Source organism: Salmo trutta, chromosome 6 (genome assembly GCF_901001165.1).
Source record: "Salmo trutta chromosome 6, fSalTru1.1, whole genome shotgun sequence".
Classification (NCBI taxonomy): domain Eukaryota; kingdom Metazoa; phylum Chordata; class Actinopteri; order Salmoniformes; family Salmonidae; genus Salmo; species Salmo trutta.
The window spans coordinates 45805691-45824197 of NC_042962.1; the positions used below are offsets into that span (position 1 = coordinate 45805691).

General features: G+C 46.3%; 1 protein-coding gene across 1 annotated transcript; it reads left to right on the forward strand.

The window, feature by feature from the left end:
* The first annotated feature begins 54 nt into the window (after nt 1-54).
* On the forward strand, nt 55-18484 carry LOC115196035 (transmembrane protein 198-B). Its single transcript, XM_029756499.1, has 5 exons — nt 55-472; nt 13132-13422; nt 13932-14516; nt 15292-15497; nt 15966-18484. Exons 2-5 carry the CDS (start codon nt 13257-13259, stop codon nt 16128-16130), a joined length of 1122 nt encoding a protein of 373 aa, XP_029612359.1. The 5' UTR covers nt 55-472; nt 13132-13256; the 3' UTR covers nt 16131-18484.
* The last annotated feature ends 23 nt before the right edge of the window (nt 18485-18507 follow it).

Genomic DNA, 18507 nt, shown 5'->3' on the forward strand with positions numbered 1-18507 from the left:
TGTCCTGTAGCGCTTCCTCCCTCTTATCCTCCTCCATCCAGCCCTGCACTTTTCCCTAGAATGGTATGCCCCGGCATGAGCCTATTGAGCCTGCTGATGCGATATGTCTCCTCTGTACACCCTGGACGCTCATATGATTTTTGTCGGCACTCTGCAAAGCCTCGAATGTGGATTGGACGAAGATGTAGGATACATCTCTAAAATGTTGCTATACAAATATAGTATATGTTATATCATGTAGACTAGTCACTGTATATGTTTGAATTAGGCTACGGTTGTTATGTGTGCCTGGCTTCGTTGGATTAACCGGAGTAGCTAGAATCATCGGTCGCGCCCTTGTGGGGCTTTGACTGTCTATCCTATTCATAGGGGGTGAGTAACACAATGAGGGATGCTGAAGGAGTCGTTTTTGGACAAGATGCGGACAGAATGGTCGGGGCAGTGCTTCGTAGGATGCTGAGGCTTTTCGATGGTGAGTTGCCGCAGACGGGTCGCCTCTTCATTTGTTCATCATAGGAACCATTCGAATGGACATTCCATGCCGCGGGCATCCCAGGCCGAACCGCTTTCCACTGGCCTAGCTACTCAACGGCTGCGATGACAATTGGTTCGCTATGGTTCGGTCGCTAATGTCAAACGAAAGTTGTTTTCGCATTATTTGATCCTACGGAATGATTGTTTACGTCTAATTAATTAGGTCAGACCTCTACAAGTCCGACGGTACTATAGCATCAATTCCACCATCATTTAATTTCTGCATTGTCCATGATGTCCACAAAGCACAAGTGTGCAAAGATTCCATTCCAATCAATGGTGCTTCTATCACGGGGTCATTGGCCGTTACATTACAATACAAATGTGGTGTAGACGCTTTGGGTAGTCAACCTAGCGTAATCTATTATAAAGCGCAAACCAGGGAAATGCCACCGCCGTACCCGTACATCCAGTCTAAATAGATAGGTAGGCTAAGCCTGTGTGAGTGACTGACTGGGTTTCAGCCCAGGTCGTCTGCGCACCTCTGCTGTGGAATAGCCCACTGAGCTAAAGGCTATTAGCTCAGGGAAACTAAGTCTTTAGGTCTCACTGGTGTGTTGTGGAAAGAAAGCGTCCAGTTGTCACTGAGTCACAGGGTAAACACATTGAAGATAATACTACCTGCTCTGTCACCTAACAGACAGGATATCACTGTATGGCTGTCTGTGTATTATTATTCTAGTGAGGCAGTCAATCTGTCAACCCCACAGCCTTCACGCCGTGAGGGCTTCCTTAGCCTGTTGGTGGTGCACACTGGTTTGACTGATCCTAGAGGGAAAAACAAAACAGACAGCATCTTGAGCCTTGTTGACAACAATCTGGCGTCTGTGTCTCTCTCATTTTTAAATCTCTCGCTCTTTCTTCCGATCTCTCACTCTCTCTCCATATTTCTCATGTTCAGTGTAGATTCTCTGCTAGTGTAAACATCTGCCTTCCAGAGAAATCGCAGGCTATGATAACACATGGACATGTTTTCTTTCTCACGCACACTGAAAGGTGTGTGCGTGTGCGTGCATGCGTACGTGTGTGTCAGCGGTGGAGATAAAGCTGCACGTTGCCCATTGATTTCCACGGCAGCAGTGGAACAGCCGTGCCCAGACACTGATCCAATTGGAAAGCTGAACCACCCAGGTTCCACTTCATTATCCTGACCTCTGACCTGTCCTGTTCCAACCCCTTCTCAGAACAGGCCAGGCAGCGCCAGTCGATGTCAATAGACCTACCGTAGGAACAAAACGCTGTGGCTGAGTGACCATCTAATTAGCGCTGTCCATCTGTCCTCATCGTGACCCTTTATTGGCATCCTAACTGTCACGTGTTGTCATATCGACCAATGGAAGCATTGTTCTTTTAACAGCAAAAACAAGTCCAATTGAATGGATTTATTCCATTCATTAATCCCCGTGTTGATTGAATTGCATGATAGCTCCATCGATGAGGGAGTTCATGAAGAAGATTGATTGATTCATGACAGAGGTCGTTGCTGTGTTGCTATTTGACAGTGCTAGTTTAGAGGTCAGGGGTCATATGAGTGTGCAGCCTGAATTAAGGAACTGAAAAGCAAAAGTCCTTCCTCGACATGCACACAAACAGGAATGTGGTATCGCTTATCAGACAGGTGTTTTGTTTTACATTCTGAAATCCTCCTTTGTGTGACCTTTTTGTACACAGATTTATGGAGATGAAGGAATTAGTTTTAATTATGGAGATGAGCGTAACTATGATGCTCTAATCCCATGTCCTGATGAGCTGCTGAGATATTTTTTTGATTATGTTGCGTTAAATGAAATAACTTAATTCGGAGAGAGAGAGAGAGAGAGAGAGATATCTTTATTGCCTACTCTGTGTGGTCGAATGATGGCTAAGTGTCAGGCTGCCAGTAGTTAAAGTGCACGACTTCCTCTCATTCCCTTCCCATCATTGCCTCTGAATTCGAGGAACAAATCACCCAGTCATTCATTTCAAATCATTGCGAAGAAAAGAGACGAGGAGAGGAAACACACATTGGAGAGTATAGAGGGAGGAGGATGTGGTGAGGGGAATCGTTCCGCAGCAAAGATACAGTTCCTGAATGGTCGAGAGCGGGAGGTCTTTGGATTCTATCGAACTCCTTCCTCGGGGTGCACAGGGAGAGAGAGCGTGTAGGGGTGCGGTGAGGGGAAGTGTTGTGACCCACCGAGGGGCCTATACTGCAGGAGCATCATGGAGACGGCGTGGAGACGGAGCCTTTGTTGGTCAACTGTCCCAGTGACGTAACAATGACAACGCTAGGTAAAGACTAATAACAGCGTCCACACTCGAAAGGAGCGGGGGGACATGGAGGGAGAAGAGTAGAGGGAACGTGGGGAAGTGATAGAGAGAGTCGGGGAATGGGATGTACACGTATGAAGGAATGATGGCAGAAGACGCACTATAAAAGTTGTGGGATACAGACAGAGGTGGAGAGAGTGAATAAGGGAAAGGGAGGTGAATTGAGGAGAGGTGAAGCGTGTATGCACCAGGGGTGTGAATGAGATGGGATTGTAATAGCGTTAATCCAGCCCTCTGCTGTCCTTCCCCCTGGCTACAGATAGCAGGTCTCAATCACATTATCTGTCTACGTTCAGAACACACACACACACACACACACACACACCAAGATTAACACCAGATCAGACTGACACAGACTGGGACTAACTGAATCATAAGTATGAAGGGCATAAACAGTAATACGCTGAATTTAGATTTACAACTGCCTAAGGTCTAGCCCTTGTTTCTGGACCTCAATCATTTGTCCTAGGGAATAAATGAATAAATACAGGTGAATCGATTCAATTAGAAGAGTCAGTAGAGAGAGAGACTCTTATATGTGAATAATAAACCACTGCAAGTCACCTCTAGGTCCACACACAGAAGGAATTCAACTCCCTTAGATTCCCACTAGACTGCCTTGGTCTCTTTTGAGAGATGCGTTAAGTGGTCTGTTCAGTTCATTAACGACTTCAAAGGAACTCCATTCCAGAGAGAGTGTGTGAGCTGCAGCCTCCGCAGTCTGCTGGGGAAAACAATTGGTAGCATTCATGGCCATGTCCGCTGACACACAAAGCTCTCATAGATAAACCCGTCGCTCTCTATCTGCCCCCGGATCCGCCCCACCATCACCACCAACCCCTTTTATGGGCAGAATGAAGAGATTTCGAGTCCATCCAGTCTGATTGGCTAGCTGACCCATTGATGAGCGCCAATTGGGTTTAACGTGACAGTTGCTGTCACTATGCCATTATCTGCTATGCCAGGCAGGATTTACTGAAGTAGAATCATTTTTATTTTGCCCATTATGTGCCACCTTTGGGCCACCGACAGTCTAACCAGGTGATCCCCCAGGCCAGACATCCTTGTCTAACCCAGGTCCACACCGCTCTGCCTGGGCCTCCACGGAGAAGCTCTGCCTGAGCCTAGTATCACAACCAGAGCCAGAGGACAAATAAATAGGCCAACGACGAGCCTGAAGCGGCCAAGTCTAACACCCTGTCTCCTTTCTCTGGTAGGATTTGACATTTTAGTTGAAACACTATCTACCGCCCCCTCAAGTGTTTCTCAGTGTCCCTATGGTGCCCCAGCACAGCAGCCTGGCTCTTACGGGACTGTGTGTGGGGGAAACACATGAGACACCGTCTCTCACGGTGCCCTCTCTATGGTGTTGACATACACACCAATGATCTTTCTTGCCACCACCGCTGTCCTAGTTACCACGGCGGCGCAGCCTGTCACGTTTCCACAGCGACCACAGTCAGTCAGACATCAGTGATGGATATTGATCGACATGTGCGGGCAGCTTTAGAGGTTGAACTGAACAGCTATATTGATTGATAACTGTCACTGTTATCGCCGCTAAACCCTTGCGTCCGTTCCACGAGTTTTACAGCTCTTCGTCGGAAAGTGGCTCTGATAGGAAGTGTGCGATCTAAATCTGTGACCAGTCTGTCACACACCTCACGGAATTCTATCAGTAGTTCATTGGCCTTCCTTCAGTTACTTCATACTCGTCGCCAATCCCACTGGCTCCAGGTCATCTACGAGACCCTGCGAGGTAAAGCCCCTCCTTATCTCAGCTCGCTGGTCACCATAGCAGCACCCACCTGTAGCACACGCTCCAGCAGGTATATCTCTCTGGTCACCCCCAAAGCCAATTCCTCCTTCGGCCGCCTCTCCTTCCAGTTCTCTGCTGCCAATGACTGGAACGAACTACAAAAATCTCTAAAACTGGAAACACTTATCTCCCTCACTAGCTTTAAGCACCAGCTGTCAGAGCAGCTCACAGATTACTGCACCTTACTGCACCTGTACATAGCCCATCTATAATTTAGCCCAAACAACCACCCCTTCCCCTACTGTATTTATTTATTTTGCTCCTTTGCACCCCATTATTTCTATTTCTACTTTGCACTTTCTTCCACTGCAAATCTACCATTCCAGTGTTTTACTTGCTATATTGTATTTACTTCGCCACCATGGCCTTTTTTGCCTTTACCTCCCTTATCTCACCTCATTTGCTCACTTTATATATACTTATTTTTCTACTATATTATTGACTGTATGTTTGTTTTACTCCATGTGTAACTCTGTGTTGTTGTATGTGTCGAACTGCCTTGCTTTATCTTGGCCAGGTCGCAGTTGTAAACGAGAACTTGTTCTCAACTAGCCTACCTGGTTAAATAAAGGTGAAATAAATAAATATGTGGGCATCGTACATTCATCCTAGCCTGGCTGGTCCCAGATCTGTCTGTGCTCTTGCCAACTCCTTTGGTGTCATTGTCAAGCCAAACACGTTTGGCATAACAATTCCATAAGGAGTTGGCAAGAGAGCAGAAACAGATCTGGGACCAGCCAGGCTACATTGATCTCAAAACGTTCTACATAACCTCGTGGCTGCTGCACTAGGTTGTTTCTTTTGATTATGCCCTTAATTCAATTGGGGAGAGAACAAGAGATAAGACCGGTGAACCCAAAGATATCTGTAGCTACCAATAGGGGAAGGGAGACGGGCAAGACCGAGGAGACGAGAGAAAGAGAGAATGGAATGATGCAATCTTACTTGATCAGACTACTGATTATGAAGTTGATGAAGGAGGAGATCAGAAGCAAAAAAAGGAAAGCGACCGGCAACACAGCCACCATTTTGTATCTGTGGGATTGGACATAAAAATATAATTACACCCGATGGAATAAATAGAACGTGAAAGTGTATATTTCCTGAAGAAAATGTGTGCGCTTGCTTCATTGTATTTTTTGAAAAGCACACTAATTGTCCTCCTAGCTCCAAAACAGTGAGAGAACATCTGGGCGACCCTATGAAGACATTCAGTAGCAGCGACAGACCAGAAGCCCACAGCAGCAATAACACAGTGAGAAATCATCTGATGGAGTCTATAAAAGACATTTAGTAGCAGCGACAGACTAAAGCCCACAGCAGCAACAACACAGTAACATAGTAACATAGTGAGTAATGCATTATGAAGTGGTTATGTAAGCAAACACTGGGGAATGGGGAGCCCATTGGTAGATCTGGCCTTCTATCTTTCTTTTTCTTGCTTTTCTTTCTTTTTCTTGTTCTCCTTTTTCACTCTTATTCACCCTTTCTTTTCTTTCTTCTGTGTGGTCTCAGGTCTCATCCATGTAATTCACTTCCTGCTCTCACCCCATGTTCTTTTTCAACATGTCCCTTTGAGATTGGGAAACGCTACAAAGAGTGTATGCGGGTGCGTACATATGAGAGTTATCCTATATGGCTCCCGAGTGGCGCAGCGGTCCAAGGCACTGCATCTCAGTGCAACAGTCCCCGGTTCGAATCCAGGCTGTATCACATCCGGCTGTGATTGGGAGTCCCATAGGGCGGCGCACAATTGGCCCAGCGTCGTCCGGGTTTGGCCGGGGGTAGGCCGTCAATGTAAATAAGAATTTGTTCTTTACTGATTTGCCTAGTTAAATAAAGGTTAAATATGGTTGGCATTGGAAGCCAAGCCTGTGCTGGGTATCACACGTGTCACAGCTATTGCTGTTGCCCACTCACTACAGTGGGATGATCATACACGGTGACATGTCCACTGGTGTTCTTTTCACGACACTGTGTAATTGTGAGAAAGAGAGAGACTGTCATCTATAGTGACACATTTGTTTGTATTGACAAGAACACTGAGATGACTAAATAGGTTAGTGCAATCTGCTAATGGAGTAATGGAGGCAGCCACTCTCTCACACACACAACCCCCCCACACCAAGGTACATACTGTCCTTAAACATATATCAAAAGGTGTCTGTGGAGCTGTAGGAGGATGAGTATTATATTATGTCTGCGTACCAAATTACACTCTATTCTCTATTTAGTGCACTTGGCTCAGGTCAAAAGTGGTGCAGTATATTGGGAGTAGAGTGCCATTTGGGATGCAGCTGATGTCCTGCTGCTTGTGTGTGGAGACTGGAGCGAGTCCAGTTCCTGTACGGTGGGGTTGTGGGTAGTCACCAGTCAGCATGGTTACATCTTTGGTTACATCACCTCCAGACTGCACTGCCAGGCTGTAGCACGACAACGGCTTTGCAGGAAGAGGAGGAGGCTTGAGTGGGCTGTGCGGGGGGAAGGGGGGGGGGATCTGGACTGTGTGTGTGTGTCAGCGTATCTCCAGTCATTCACTGGGCTACTTATTTGGTACACGCTTTGGCTAGGCGTCAGTCACGATGACTGTGGCGCAGACGCAGAAACATAGTCACCCACATACACCATTCAGTACTGATCATTGTTGCGTCTAAATGAGACTGACGGAAGACTTTGTTAGAATTCTCACCCACATTGTTAGTCAGAGCCTCTTCTTGAAGGCTTTGATGACATTTATACAGAAGCACTGACATTTCCATCCTAAACATACAGTCACGTCACTGTGGTGCCACACATCAATCAATCAAATGTAGTTATAAAGCCCCTTTTTACATCAGCCGATGTCACAAGGGGCTGTACAGAAACCCAGCCTAAAACCCCAAACAGCAAGCAATGCAGGTGTAGAAGCAGCTAAGAGCAACTCTCTCAGAGAGTACTATAGAGATTGGTCCTGGTCGTGAATGAGGCTTATGAGCGTTGCAGACACACACACACACACACACACACACACACACACACACACACACACACACACACACACACAGTCAAACATATTCATCTCCGTCTTGCTAAGAGCTGAGGCGCTCAGCAAGATGATCTGGGGCTGACTAAAGCCATGGTTTCCTGTCCCTCCTAGCCCCTCTCTTTGCCCTCTCTTCCCCATCCCACTAGAATCAATCAGAAATGGCAGAGCTATTGTACTGAGAGATACCACCCCTTTCACTGTCATCCCTCTGTACAGACACACACATATGTATATATATACAGTACCAGTCAAAAGTTTGGACACCTACTCATTCCAGGATTTTTCTTTATTTTTACTATTTTCTACATTGCAGAATAATAGTGAGGACATCAAAACTATGAAATAACACATATGGAATCATATAGTAACCAAAAAAAGTGTTAAACAAATGTAAATATATTTTAGATTGTTCAAAGTAGCCACCCTTTGCCTTGATGGTCCTTTGTACACTCTTGGCATTCTGTCAACCAGCTTCACCTGGAATGCTTTTCCAACCATCTTGAAGGAGTTCCCACATATGCTGAGCACTTGTTGGCTGTTTTTCCTTCACTCTGCGGTCCAACTCATCCCAAACCATCTCAATTGAGTTGAGGTCGGGTGATTGTGGAGGCCAGGTCGTTTGATACAGCACTCCATCACTCTCCTTCTTGGTCAAATAGCCCTTACACAGCCTGGAGGTGTGTTGGGTCATTGTGCTGTTGAAAAACAAATGATAGTCAAACAAACCAGATGGGATGGTGTATCGCTGCAGAATGCTGTGTCTATGCTGGTTAAGTGTGCCTTGAATTCTAAATAAATCACGGACAGTGTCACCAGCAAAGCACCATCACACCTCCTCCTCCATGCTTCACGGTGGGAACTACACGTGCGGAGATCATCCATTCACCTACTCTGTGTCTCACAAAAACACGGCAGTTGGAACCAAAAATCTACATTTGGACTCATCAGACCAAAGGACAGATTTCCACTGGTCTAATGTCCATTGCTCATGTTTCTTTGCCCAAGCAAGTCTCTTCTTCTTATTGGTGTCCTTTAGTAGTGGTGTATTTGCAGCAATTCAACCATGAAGGCCTAATTCACGCAGTCTCCTCTGAACAGTTGATGTTGAGATGTCTGTTACTTGAACCTTTAAGAATTTATTTGGGCTGCAACTTCTGAGGCTGGTAACTCTAATGAACGTATCCTCTGCAGCAGAGGTAACTCTGGGTCTTCCTTTCCTGTGGCGGTCCTCGTGAGAGCCAGTTTCATCATAGCGCTTGGTGGTTTTTGCGACTGTATACCTGGTTTTTGCGTCAGAATTCCTATTTTCTGTATACCACCCCTACTTTGTCACAACACAACTGATTGGCTCAAACACATTAAGAAGGAAAGAAATTCCACAAATTAACTTTCAAAAAAGGCACACCTGTTAATTGAAATTCATTCCAGGTGACTACCTCATGAAGCTGGTTGAGAGAATGCCAAGAGTGTGTAAAGCTGTCATCAAGGCAAAGGGTGGCTGGAATCTAAAATCTAAAATGTGTTTTGATTTGTTTAACACTTTTTTGGTTACTACATGATTCCATGTGTGTTATTTCATAGTTTGTCTTCACTATTATTCTACAATGTATAAAATAGTACAAATAAAGTAAAACCCTGGAATGAGTAGAGAGAGAGAGAGCACAAACCCTCAGTCTGGAGGTGATTATAGCCTGAGCACAAACCCTCATACCGGCTTTCCATGCCAATAAAGCCCTTTGAATTGAATTGAACTGAATTGAGAGAGAGGGAGCAGGTTTGACCAGAGGAGAGGTGCAGCTGGGTGTGGGTGAGTGTGTGTATATATATATATATATATATATATACACACCCCTCTCCCTCTGGTTAAACCTGCTCTCTCTCAATTCAGTTCAATACAATTTATGAAAACTAAAATGAGCTTTTTGGTCTTAATTTAAGATGAGGGTTAGCAGTGTGGTTAAGGTTAGGGTTGGGTTTAAAATCTGATTTCATAACTTTGTGGCTTTGCCAGCTAGTGACCACTCTGCAGAGCTGCCTCCAGAACAACATTCATGAGGAAAAACGCTGCAGAAAGTAGTGGCATAGGAGTCACAAATGTATCAAAACGTATTTATTTTGTGCCTTTTGAACATTCATTCCTAAGTAGAAGTGGGAGTCAGGTACAGTATAATGTTGTCAACATGCCTTTTTTCCACATATGCTTATGTCGTTTTCCTATGACAAGGTTGACCTGTAAAGCCCACAGTCCATTCAGTGAGGTCTCTAATTTGTCCACACCAGCAGACACCACATAAAGGGGGTTCACAGCAGCTATATTAATGCTGTCTGTTAACATATGGCTGAGAAGATTTGAGCATCTGTCAGATGAGATGTCAGCAAGTACAGCTGTCTGCCCCACTGGCTGAGGGGAAGTCATAGACAGTACACACACACACACACACACACACACACACACACACACACACACACAGGCCCGTTGGGTATTAACACAGCTGGATCTCTGCTGGACTAGAACATGATGCTGCTGGGCAGTGGACAGATTCCACCCATCTCACAGGATAGGCTGCTACACTTCACAGCACCTACAGTGTATATATACCATGGTTTTATCCACACCACATTGCCCTCTATCATATGATATTCTTAGATCCTGAGTTTGCCCTGAACCTGTGACCTTACCAGGAAAAACCCCAGTTACTAGAATGATTCTGCTCTAAAAAAGATATGTGGAAAGCGATTCAATGAGTGTGTTTGCAGTTTCCACCCTGTCCAGATAATCACCAGTGTATAGACACTCCATATGGAGCTTAAATGGCTGGGCCTAAATTTAGGATCTAACACTATTCCACACCAGCCTCTAGTTTTGGCATCGGCTTAAAGCCGATTTGATTAATAAAGTTCAAACAAAGTCCATGGTTAGCACGTGCCTTGGTTCGAATTAATCAAATGTGGTCTAAAGATGGAATGGGTCGTTTGTAGAAAAATAATTAAGAGGAATTGTTATGGTCTTCCCTGTGCTAACTACACTATGTAGTTTAAAATGTATCGGGCTGAAAGCTAAGGTTTCTCATTATCAGTGAAAAAATTGCTGCCTGTTGATTTCGACCATAGAATCCAAACATCCTCCTGTCGTCATGACAATAGGCAGGTTACGGCTGGATAACTTGAGGTACTCGGATTTCAAGAGAGAATACTGTTTTGTAGAAAGAACGAGACTTATCTAGTTCTTTATAAACGGCTCGGGTTTCCAAGCTACAACTCTCCCCACGTTCGTGAGCTAGCATACGCTACGTAGTGTATGTGAATTGACGCTCGCTACTCTCGCACACCAATTTCACGCCGTTGACGGACATCTCCCCGTGTGATTCGGGGCTCACACTGTCACAACGCACTCTAGTCTTTTGTCACAACTAGATGAATGTGAGGCAAAATAATCCAGCAAGGCCACGATGTGTGTGTTCTGTATCTTGAGTCATTGTTTACATCTGACATGAGGGGGGACTTGTCAAAGGGAGAGAGCTGAAAGGCTGTGAACAAGTAGACAGGAGAGGACGGAGAGATACTAAACAACAGAGAGGAACAAGCCAGACTGGCACTGATTGGCTCTCTGACTGTTGCTATGGTGGTTTAGGCAGTTCTCCCATTGGTCAGACAAGCAACTTGGACAAGGACATGCTCTGAATCCAAACATCCTCCTGTCGTCATGACAATAGACAGGAAGTGGGAATTTGTTATTGTGGAAGAATGCCAAGCTGTTTTCAACTGAACTGTGGTTTTCAACAGATGATCTCTTGTGAACATAGAAACTCTCTATTCTAACCCTGGATCTGCTTCTAGAACAGCTTAGTGGCGTTCCATTCCGCTCTCGGGTGTTCAGCAGAGATGGAGTAATCCACACGGAAAGATGATTATTATTATAACATATTTGGATGAGAGGAGAGCGGCTAGGGGCTAGATGTGACTTATGGGTTTGGAAGGATTTAGTCAGCGTCAGAAGACAGCGGGATCCTATTCTCCTTGTCCACTTCCGTCTGAAATAGCAACCCTACTAGACATGTTTCCTAATGTAATAACGTAATAGCTAATCATGTCGTCTACACACCTACTGCATACATAGAGTCCTGTCCAATCCTGTTTCAGCGCAGTACATGTTGGCGTAGTGCAAAAGAGAAGGCCTCCAACCCAATTCTATTTTTAACCCATACCTCAGGGAGGATTTCATAAATCCAAGTTGATACTGTAGAGTCAGCCAGGGATCCATTGATGTTTCACTAGGTTCTCTCCCAGAGCTCTCCCTTACTCCTCCTATTCCATCTTTAGAGGACGGTAGACACGGTATCCCACAGAGACCTATTGCAGCTTCAGTTCATTCATACCAATGTGTTTACTCTGCCTCAGACAACCTCTCCCTTCAGGTGGATGGTACATCACTTCAGACACATAGCTTCATGCTGGGCCATTGATCAGGCCTGACACTGGCACTGAGCCATATAGAGAAACAAACACACACACACACACACACACACCTGGCTTTCTGGTTGATGCATATGCAGAGGCCTTGGTAAATGCTGACATGCTAATACTGTCTACCCAAGCAGCATCTTCACCTCTATGATGTTAAATGGTGTGAAACCTGTTTGCAGTAACCCCATAGCTGTCAGAGCCACACCTTCTGGGAGAGAAATAATGAAACCTGCCATGGGAAAGGGAGAGAGAAGGAGACGGAAGGGGAGAGAAAGTTGAGGAGAGGGGGAGAGGAAAGAAAGGAAGGAGAGAGAGAGAGAGAGAGACGCAAGGGGGAGGGGTGAAGTTTAGGTGAGGGTGAGTGATAGCGAGGTGTCGGGGAGGTGACGTGATGCATGCTGGGAACAATATGGAGCTCATGAATATCTCACCAGCTCCAGTGAGAGTCAGACTAGCTCGCTAACACACACTGGGCTCCTTATGTAACACCCAACATCTGACCCAGAAACCTCCTCGCACAGAAGGCTGGAGAGACAGAGAGACGGGGAGAGAGAGAACAAAGGAGGAAGAATGGGAATGAGGGGAACGAGGTCGTTGGGTGTGAGCTTTAATGAAGCACATGTCGGTGTCTTTGTGTGAGAGTGAGTCAGTCACTGTTCAAATAGAAGAACATGCGTGTAGAGCAATATGACTGTGTCTCTGATGTTTGTTCCACTGTGTTGAGAGATGATATTCATACTTAAATGCCTGATCCAAACATGACGGAGCCTGTCCTCTGTAACTCTTGATCACTGCTCTACTTAACACCTGTGTGTGTGTGTGTGGAGGTTTTTGCAACAACTATAGTAAATGCATACATGTCTAACGTTGTCCTTCTCTCGCTGTCACTCTCTTTCGCTCTCTCTCTCGCTTTCTTTCTCTCTCTTTCTCTCTCTCTCTCTCTCTCTCTCTCTCTCTCTCTCTCTCTCTCTCTCTACAGGTGGATTCTTGTGGATGGGAAATGCTCCCTAATCTTCCCTGCCCTACTCCTCCCTCTCCTGAAAACCCCAATCCCTCCATCTCTCGTTCTCACTTTCTCCATCACTCCATCACTCTCTGGTCGCCATGACGTCCACGCTGCAAACGCTGGGGCTCAAGCTGGCCCCGCCCCCTCAGGACCTAAACCCTGAGCGGTTGGACGGCTGCGAGGAGACGGGCCGGCGCTACAAAGTGGTTCCCTCCGTCGTGTGCTCCATGTGTTGCCTCTTCGGCATCATCTACTGCTTCTTCGGTGAGCAAAAGGGATTCTTTGTAGCGGTAGTATGGTCATAGCTCCTTCCTCCTTGGAAACACTAAGGGTTGTTTCACTAGTCTCAATGGTAATGTTCATCTGTCACTGCTGCAGAACCTCTCTGACACTATTATAAACAGGGATTACAAGTGAAGCGCAAGTGATGATCTTATGTAAGCATCACTGGGCTAATATTCTGGAGAATTTAGCCGCTCCGGGGCTATGCATAGGGTAATCATCTCCGCTCTCTCTCTCTCTCGCTCTCTCTCTCTTTCTCTCTCTCACCCATCTCTCTCTTTCTCTCTCTCAGATAAAAATGTGTCTCCCGCTTTCCCAATCCAATTTAATTGAATAGAACTATTGACTTGGTACATGTATGTACATTGCCACGGTAAACATATGACAGAGATGGTCAAACAAGACAATCTCAAGACCGCAGAATTAAATGGAACACAATATGGTGGATCTCTATGCTCAAGACAGAACTCCCTGTCTCTCTCTCTCCTCAGGGTACCGTTGTTTCAAGGCGGTGATGTTCCTGACGGGCCTGATGTTCGGCTCCATCGTCATCTTCATGTTGTGCTATAAGGAGCGCGTCCTGGACACCCAGCTCAGTGTTGAGGCCTCTGTGGGCATCGGCCTGGGCATCGGCACCCTCTGTGGCCTGGTCACCATGCTGGTTCGCTCCGTCGGTCTTTTCATGGTGGGTCTCCTCCTGGGCCTCTTGGTGGCTGTGGCTACCCTGGTGGGCATGGAAGAGCTGTCGAACAGCCCCCCGAGGTCGGTCTGGGTCCCCCTGGGGGTGCTGCTCGGCCTGGGCATGCTGTTCGCCGTTCTCACCCTCCAATGGCAGCGATTCTTCACCACCGTGTCCACGGCCGTGTTCGGGGCGGCGGTGATCACCGTGGCGCTGGACTACTTTGTGGAGCTGTTTGCCCTGGTGCTGTACCTGTATGAGAGGGTGAAAGCGGCGCCCAGAGGGAGACCCGTCTGCTGGATCACCTGGGTGGTGCTGGGGGTGTGGCCTGCTCTGACGCTCCTGGGGGTGCTAATACAGTGGAAGGTGACAGCAGAGGGATACTCCCACACCAAGGGTGAGTCTGAGATCTGGGGCTGGAAAGGTTACACTGACGTCAATGCTAAAGGTTGTGGACTTTTTATTTTGAGAGTGACAGAGCTATTTATTAGAGAGAGAGAGGTGCTTGAAAGGAAAAGGGGATACCTAGTCAGTTGTCCAACTGAATAAAATTCATCTGAAATGTGTCTTCCGCATTTAACCCAACCCCTCTGAATCAGAGAGGTGCGGGAGGCTGCCTTAATCAACATCCACGTCTTCGGAGCCCGGGGAACAGTGGGTTAAGTGCCTTGCTTAAGGGCAGAACGTCAGATTTTGAACTTGTCAGCTCGGGGATTCAATCCAGCAACCTTCCGGGTTACTGGCCCAACGCTCTAACCACTAGGCTACCTGCCGCCCAAATGTAAGCAAAGATGAGAATAAGAGTGAGAAACAAAGAGAAAAAGAGAGGGAGGGGGAGAGACAAAGAGCAGGTAGCTTAAGGGGAAGAGAGAGAGAGAGAGAGAGAGAGAGAGAGAGAGAGAGTGAAGCAGATTATTGCTGGGTGAACTCCCTGGCTGCCAGATGGTGCCTGGCTCTGCTTGTCTAGTCTAGATAAAAAGATGAACACAATCAGAACACAATCATGTGGAGCAGGGCAACTGTCAAAGGGCGTGTTGGGTCGTTCTTGTCCGCGTTTTAAAACATCTGTTGCCTAGCTGCACGGTGGCATTGCGTGTGTATGTGTGTTTTTGACTGTGTGTACAGTATGTGTGTGTAATACCTGATCCCCGTCTTCCGTCTCCCTCTCTCAGTGATAATCAGTCGTCAGCAGCGGCGGGTCCAGCTGATGCGTATCCGTCAAAAGGAGGAGCGGAGGGACCGCAGCAGGAAGAGGAAGAATAAGCAACAGAGAGACTCCACCCACAGCTCTCACCCTCCCAAACCCCTGCACCCCGAGCCCGCCTATCGCAGGAAACCCAACCCTATACGACGCTTTGACGGGGACGTGCTATCGCCTGTGAGTGTACAAGTGTGCTCTCTCTCTCTCTCTCTCTCTCTCTCTCTCTCTCTCTCTCTCTCTCTCTCTCTCGCTCTCTCTCTCTCTCTCTCTCTCTCTCTCTCTCTCTCTCTCTCTCTCTCTCTCTCTCTCTCTTCTTTCTCTCAGTTGCTCTCTCTCTCTCTCTCTCTCTCTCTCTCTCTCTCTCTCTCTCTCTCTCTCTCTCTCTGTCTCTCTGTCTCTCTGTCTCTCTGTCTCTCTGTCTCTCTGTCTCTCTCTCTCTCTGTCCATTCTCCTCATCTCTTCTTACTCAGTGTCTTATCAGCATTCATCACATTTTTTTGTCTCTCTTTTCCTCTCTCTTGCTCCCTCGCTCTCTCACTTTATCCTTCATCACTGTTCTAACATGCAATATTAATCTCTCTCTCTGTCTCTCTCTCTCTCTCTCTCTCTCTCTCTCTCTCTCTCTCTCTCTATCTCTCTCTACAGAGTTACATCCAGAGTTTCCGGGACAGGCAGGTTGAGGCTAGGCCGTATCCTGGAGGGGGCAGACTGATGGGGGGAGGAGGGGCTCACACCAATGTGGATGTGGACTATGACTGTGGCTCCACCACGCCCCTCACTGCGGCTGCAGGCCCCTTACTACGAGTCTGAACACTCCCCTTACCACTGGTCCGACCACACCCCCCAAAACCTGTACAGCAGTATGAATCTGGCAGCCACATCACACCCCCAAAAGGTGTGACCACACCCACAACCCACCTGTGCTGCAGTATTGTTCCGACCACACCCTTAAACGGTGTGACCACACCCCCGTAGGCCTGAATTGCAGTTTAGGTCTGACTGACCACTCCCCCACCACAATGCTGGAGCCAATCAGAGTATGTGAATAGCAAAGGCCTGAACGCCTTTTTCTGTTTCACACGCACACCAGCCACATGCATGAAAATACTGTACACACATCCACAAACACTGCAGTGGAACTGGATCTGGTGAAAAGAGAAAGAAACACAGGGGCCTCTACCCGTTACCCGGGGCTTCTCTCTCTCCAGCCGGTCTCCATCAGGACACAGTTTAAAGAAGCATGGCTCAGGTTTCAAACGAGGCATCGTTTTACCATGGACACCGGATTACAATCCTCTCTCTTCAGGATTTAAAAAAGATTTTAAAGTGTGTCTACCACTTGGCAGTCTTAATTCTTCAAATCATTCTCTGTCGTCAACAGGCAGGCAGTTCCTTTGTACTGCATTTCTACGGTTCCATCCTTCTATGGAGTTGGGACCTTCTGATGAGAACTGACTAGTAATAAACACCCCTGCTCTGTGCCATTCCAGCCCAACAACAGATCACCTCCTGGGAAGGAGGAGAATATGTGTCTTTTAATGCATTCTTGGTGCTGGACGATATCCTTCTTTGGAGAGCAGTTTGAACTCCCCCTTCTTTAACTGAAGTTGGGAGATCCGGTGGATTTATGGGTGCCTTGTGATTGCCCTTACTTGGACTGTACCATTCAGCGGTGGGATAGGGGTTATTGGCAGTGGTCACTGACTGAGAGATGTGAGAGACTATATGATAACATGATATATTATTATAGTGACAGACAACAAAGTTGTTGCGATAGGAATGAGGGTAGGCCTATGTCTAGCAGAAGAACAACAGTGAACCAATCAGGGAGCAAGCAAGGAAACAGTGGATGGCGATTGGTCTAACCTGCCCGGGGCTCTACCAAAAGGAACACTACAGGAAGTCAGCACAGGGTCAGTACGGGGTCAATAAAGAGTTCAAAACAGAAAGGGGTCAGAATAAACGATCAACCAATACAACGACAGTATTGACCACTCCCCATCCACTCTACAGAGAGGACCATTCAGGTCACAGGTCTAACAAAGAACCCCTACATAATGTGCATTGGTGTTTTGAATATGGGTCATAACATTCTGTCTATAGTGTATCAGTAAATTACATGACGTCTATGGTTTATTATTGTCTTTGACTCAGATTGTGAAAGGGACTGTGATAATATAATACAGGCTTGATGTTATTATTATTATTAGGATTGCCCCATTGGGCTGTGGGTCAGGACAGGGTATAAGAATCAAAGTTCCTTTCCCAGAATCTTCCAGGGGAAACCTACCTGGCTGCATGACTCAGTGGTTCCTTCCTGTTCCTGTCCCCCTCTCTTATCTGTCTCCTGTGGCATTGTCCTTCTCACCTCACCAGACAATGGTTCCTATCCCCTCTAGCCTGATCGCCCACATCTAACAACCACGTGCATAATTCGTAACACTTCTCATGAATGGCTTCTTAATAATGCATTACAAGCACATGTATAATGCCTTATGAGCTATGTATAATGCACTTTAATGCATAGAGATTAAATTGATATTCATGAGCACTTACTATGCGCTTATTATACATTATGAAGAGCGTATTCATAGGAAGTGTTAGCAAATTAGCCTGAGTGCCAGTCTTGTTTAAGCCATCATGTCAACTCCTTGCCACTCAATGTCATGTCAAACATGCTTAGCATGACAATGAGTGACAAGGAGTTGGCATGGTAGCACAAGCAGATCTGGGACCAGGCTATTACAGAGATGGCGGTACAGCACAAACAGTAGAGATGTGTAACTCCCCACTGTCTCCCTCCGGTGTGCATTCTTCTGACCTTCTGTCTTGTACATAAACAACACTGTTACTGTACTTTTATCTTTCCCTTGTATTTCTTGCTTCATTTGATTGTTTTAGTTTTTCTCATGGATTTATTTTAGGATACTTGATTTTATTTATATGAAATAATGTGTCCTTTCTGAAGTACTGTATGTATATTTATTTATCAGGTCATTTATTGACATTATATTATTGCCATCTTTTGACTTCAGGAGTGCAGCCTCATAAATGTAGGCCGGTGATATTCCATGCTTCTTATTAAAAGTATAATTATGAATACTGTTATTATTAAAGCATGTGTTTTTATGGGCCTATATATGATAAACAAAGTGATTCTACAATGTCTTTGGCTGTTAATTCAACA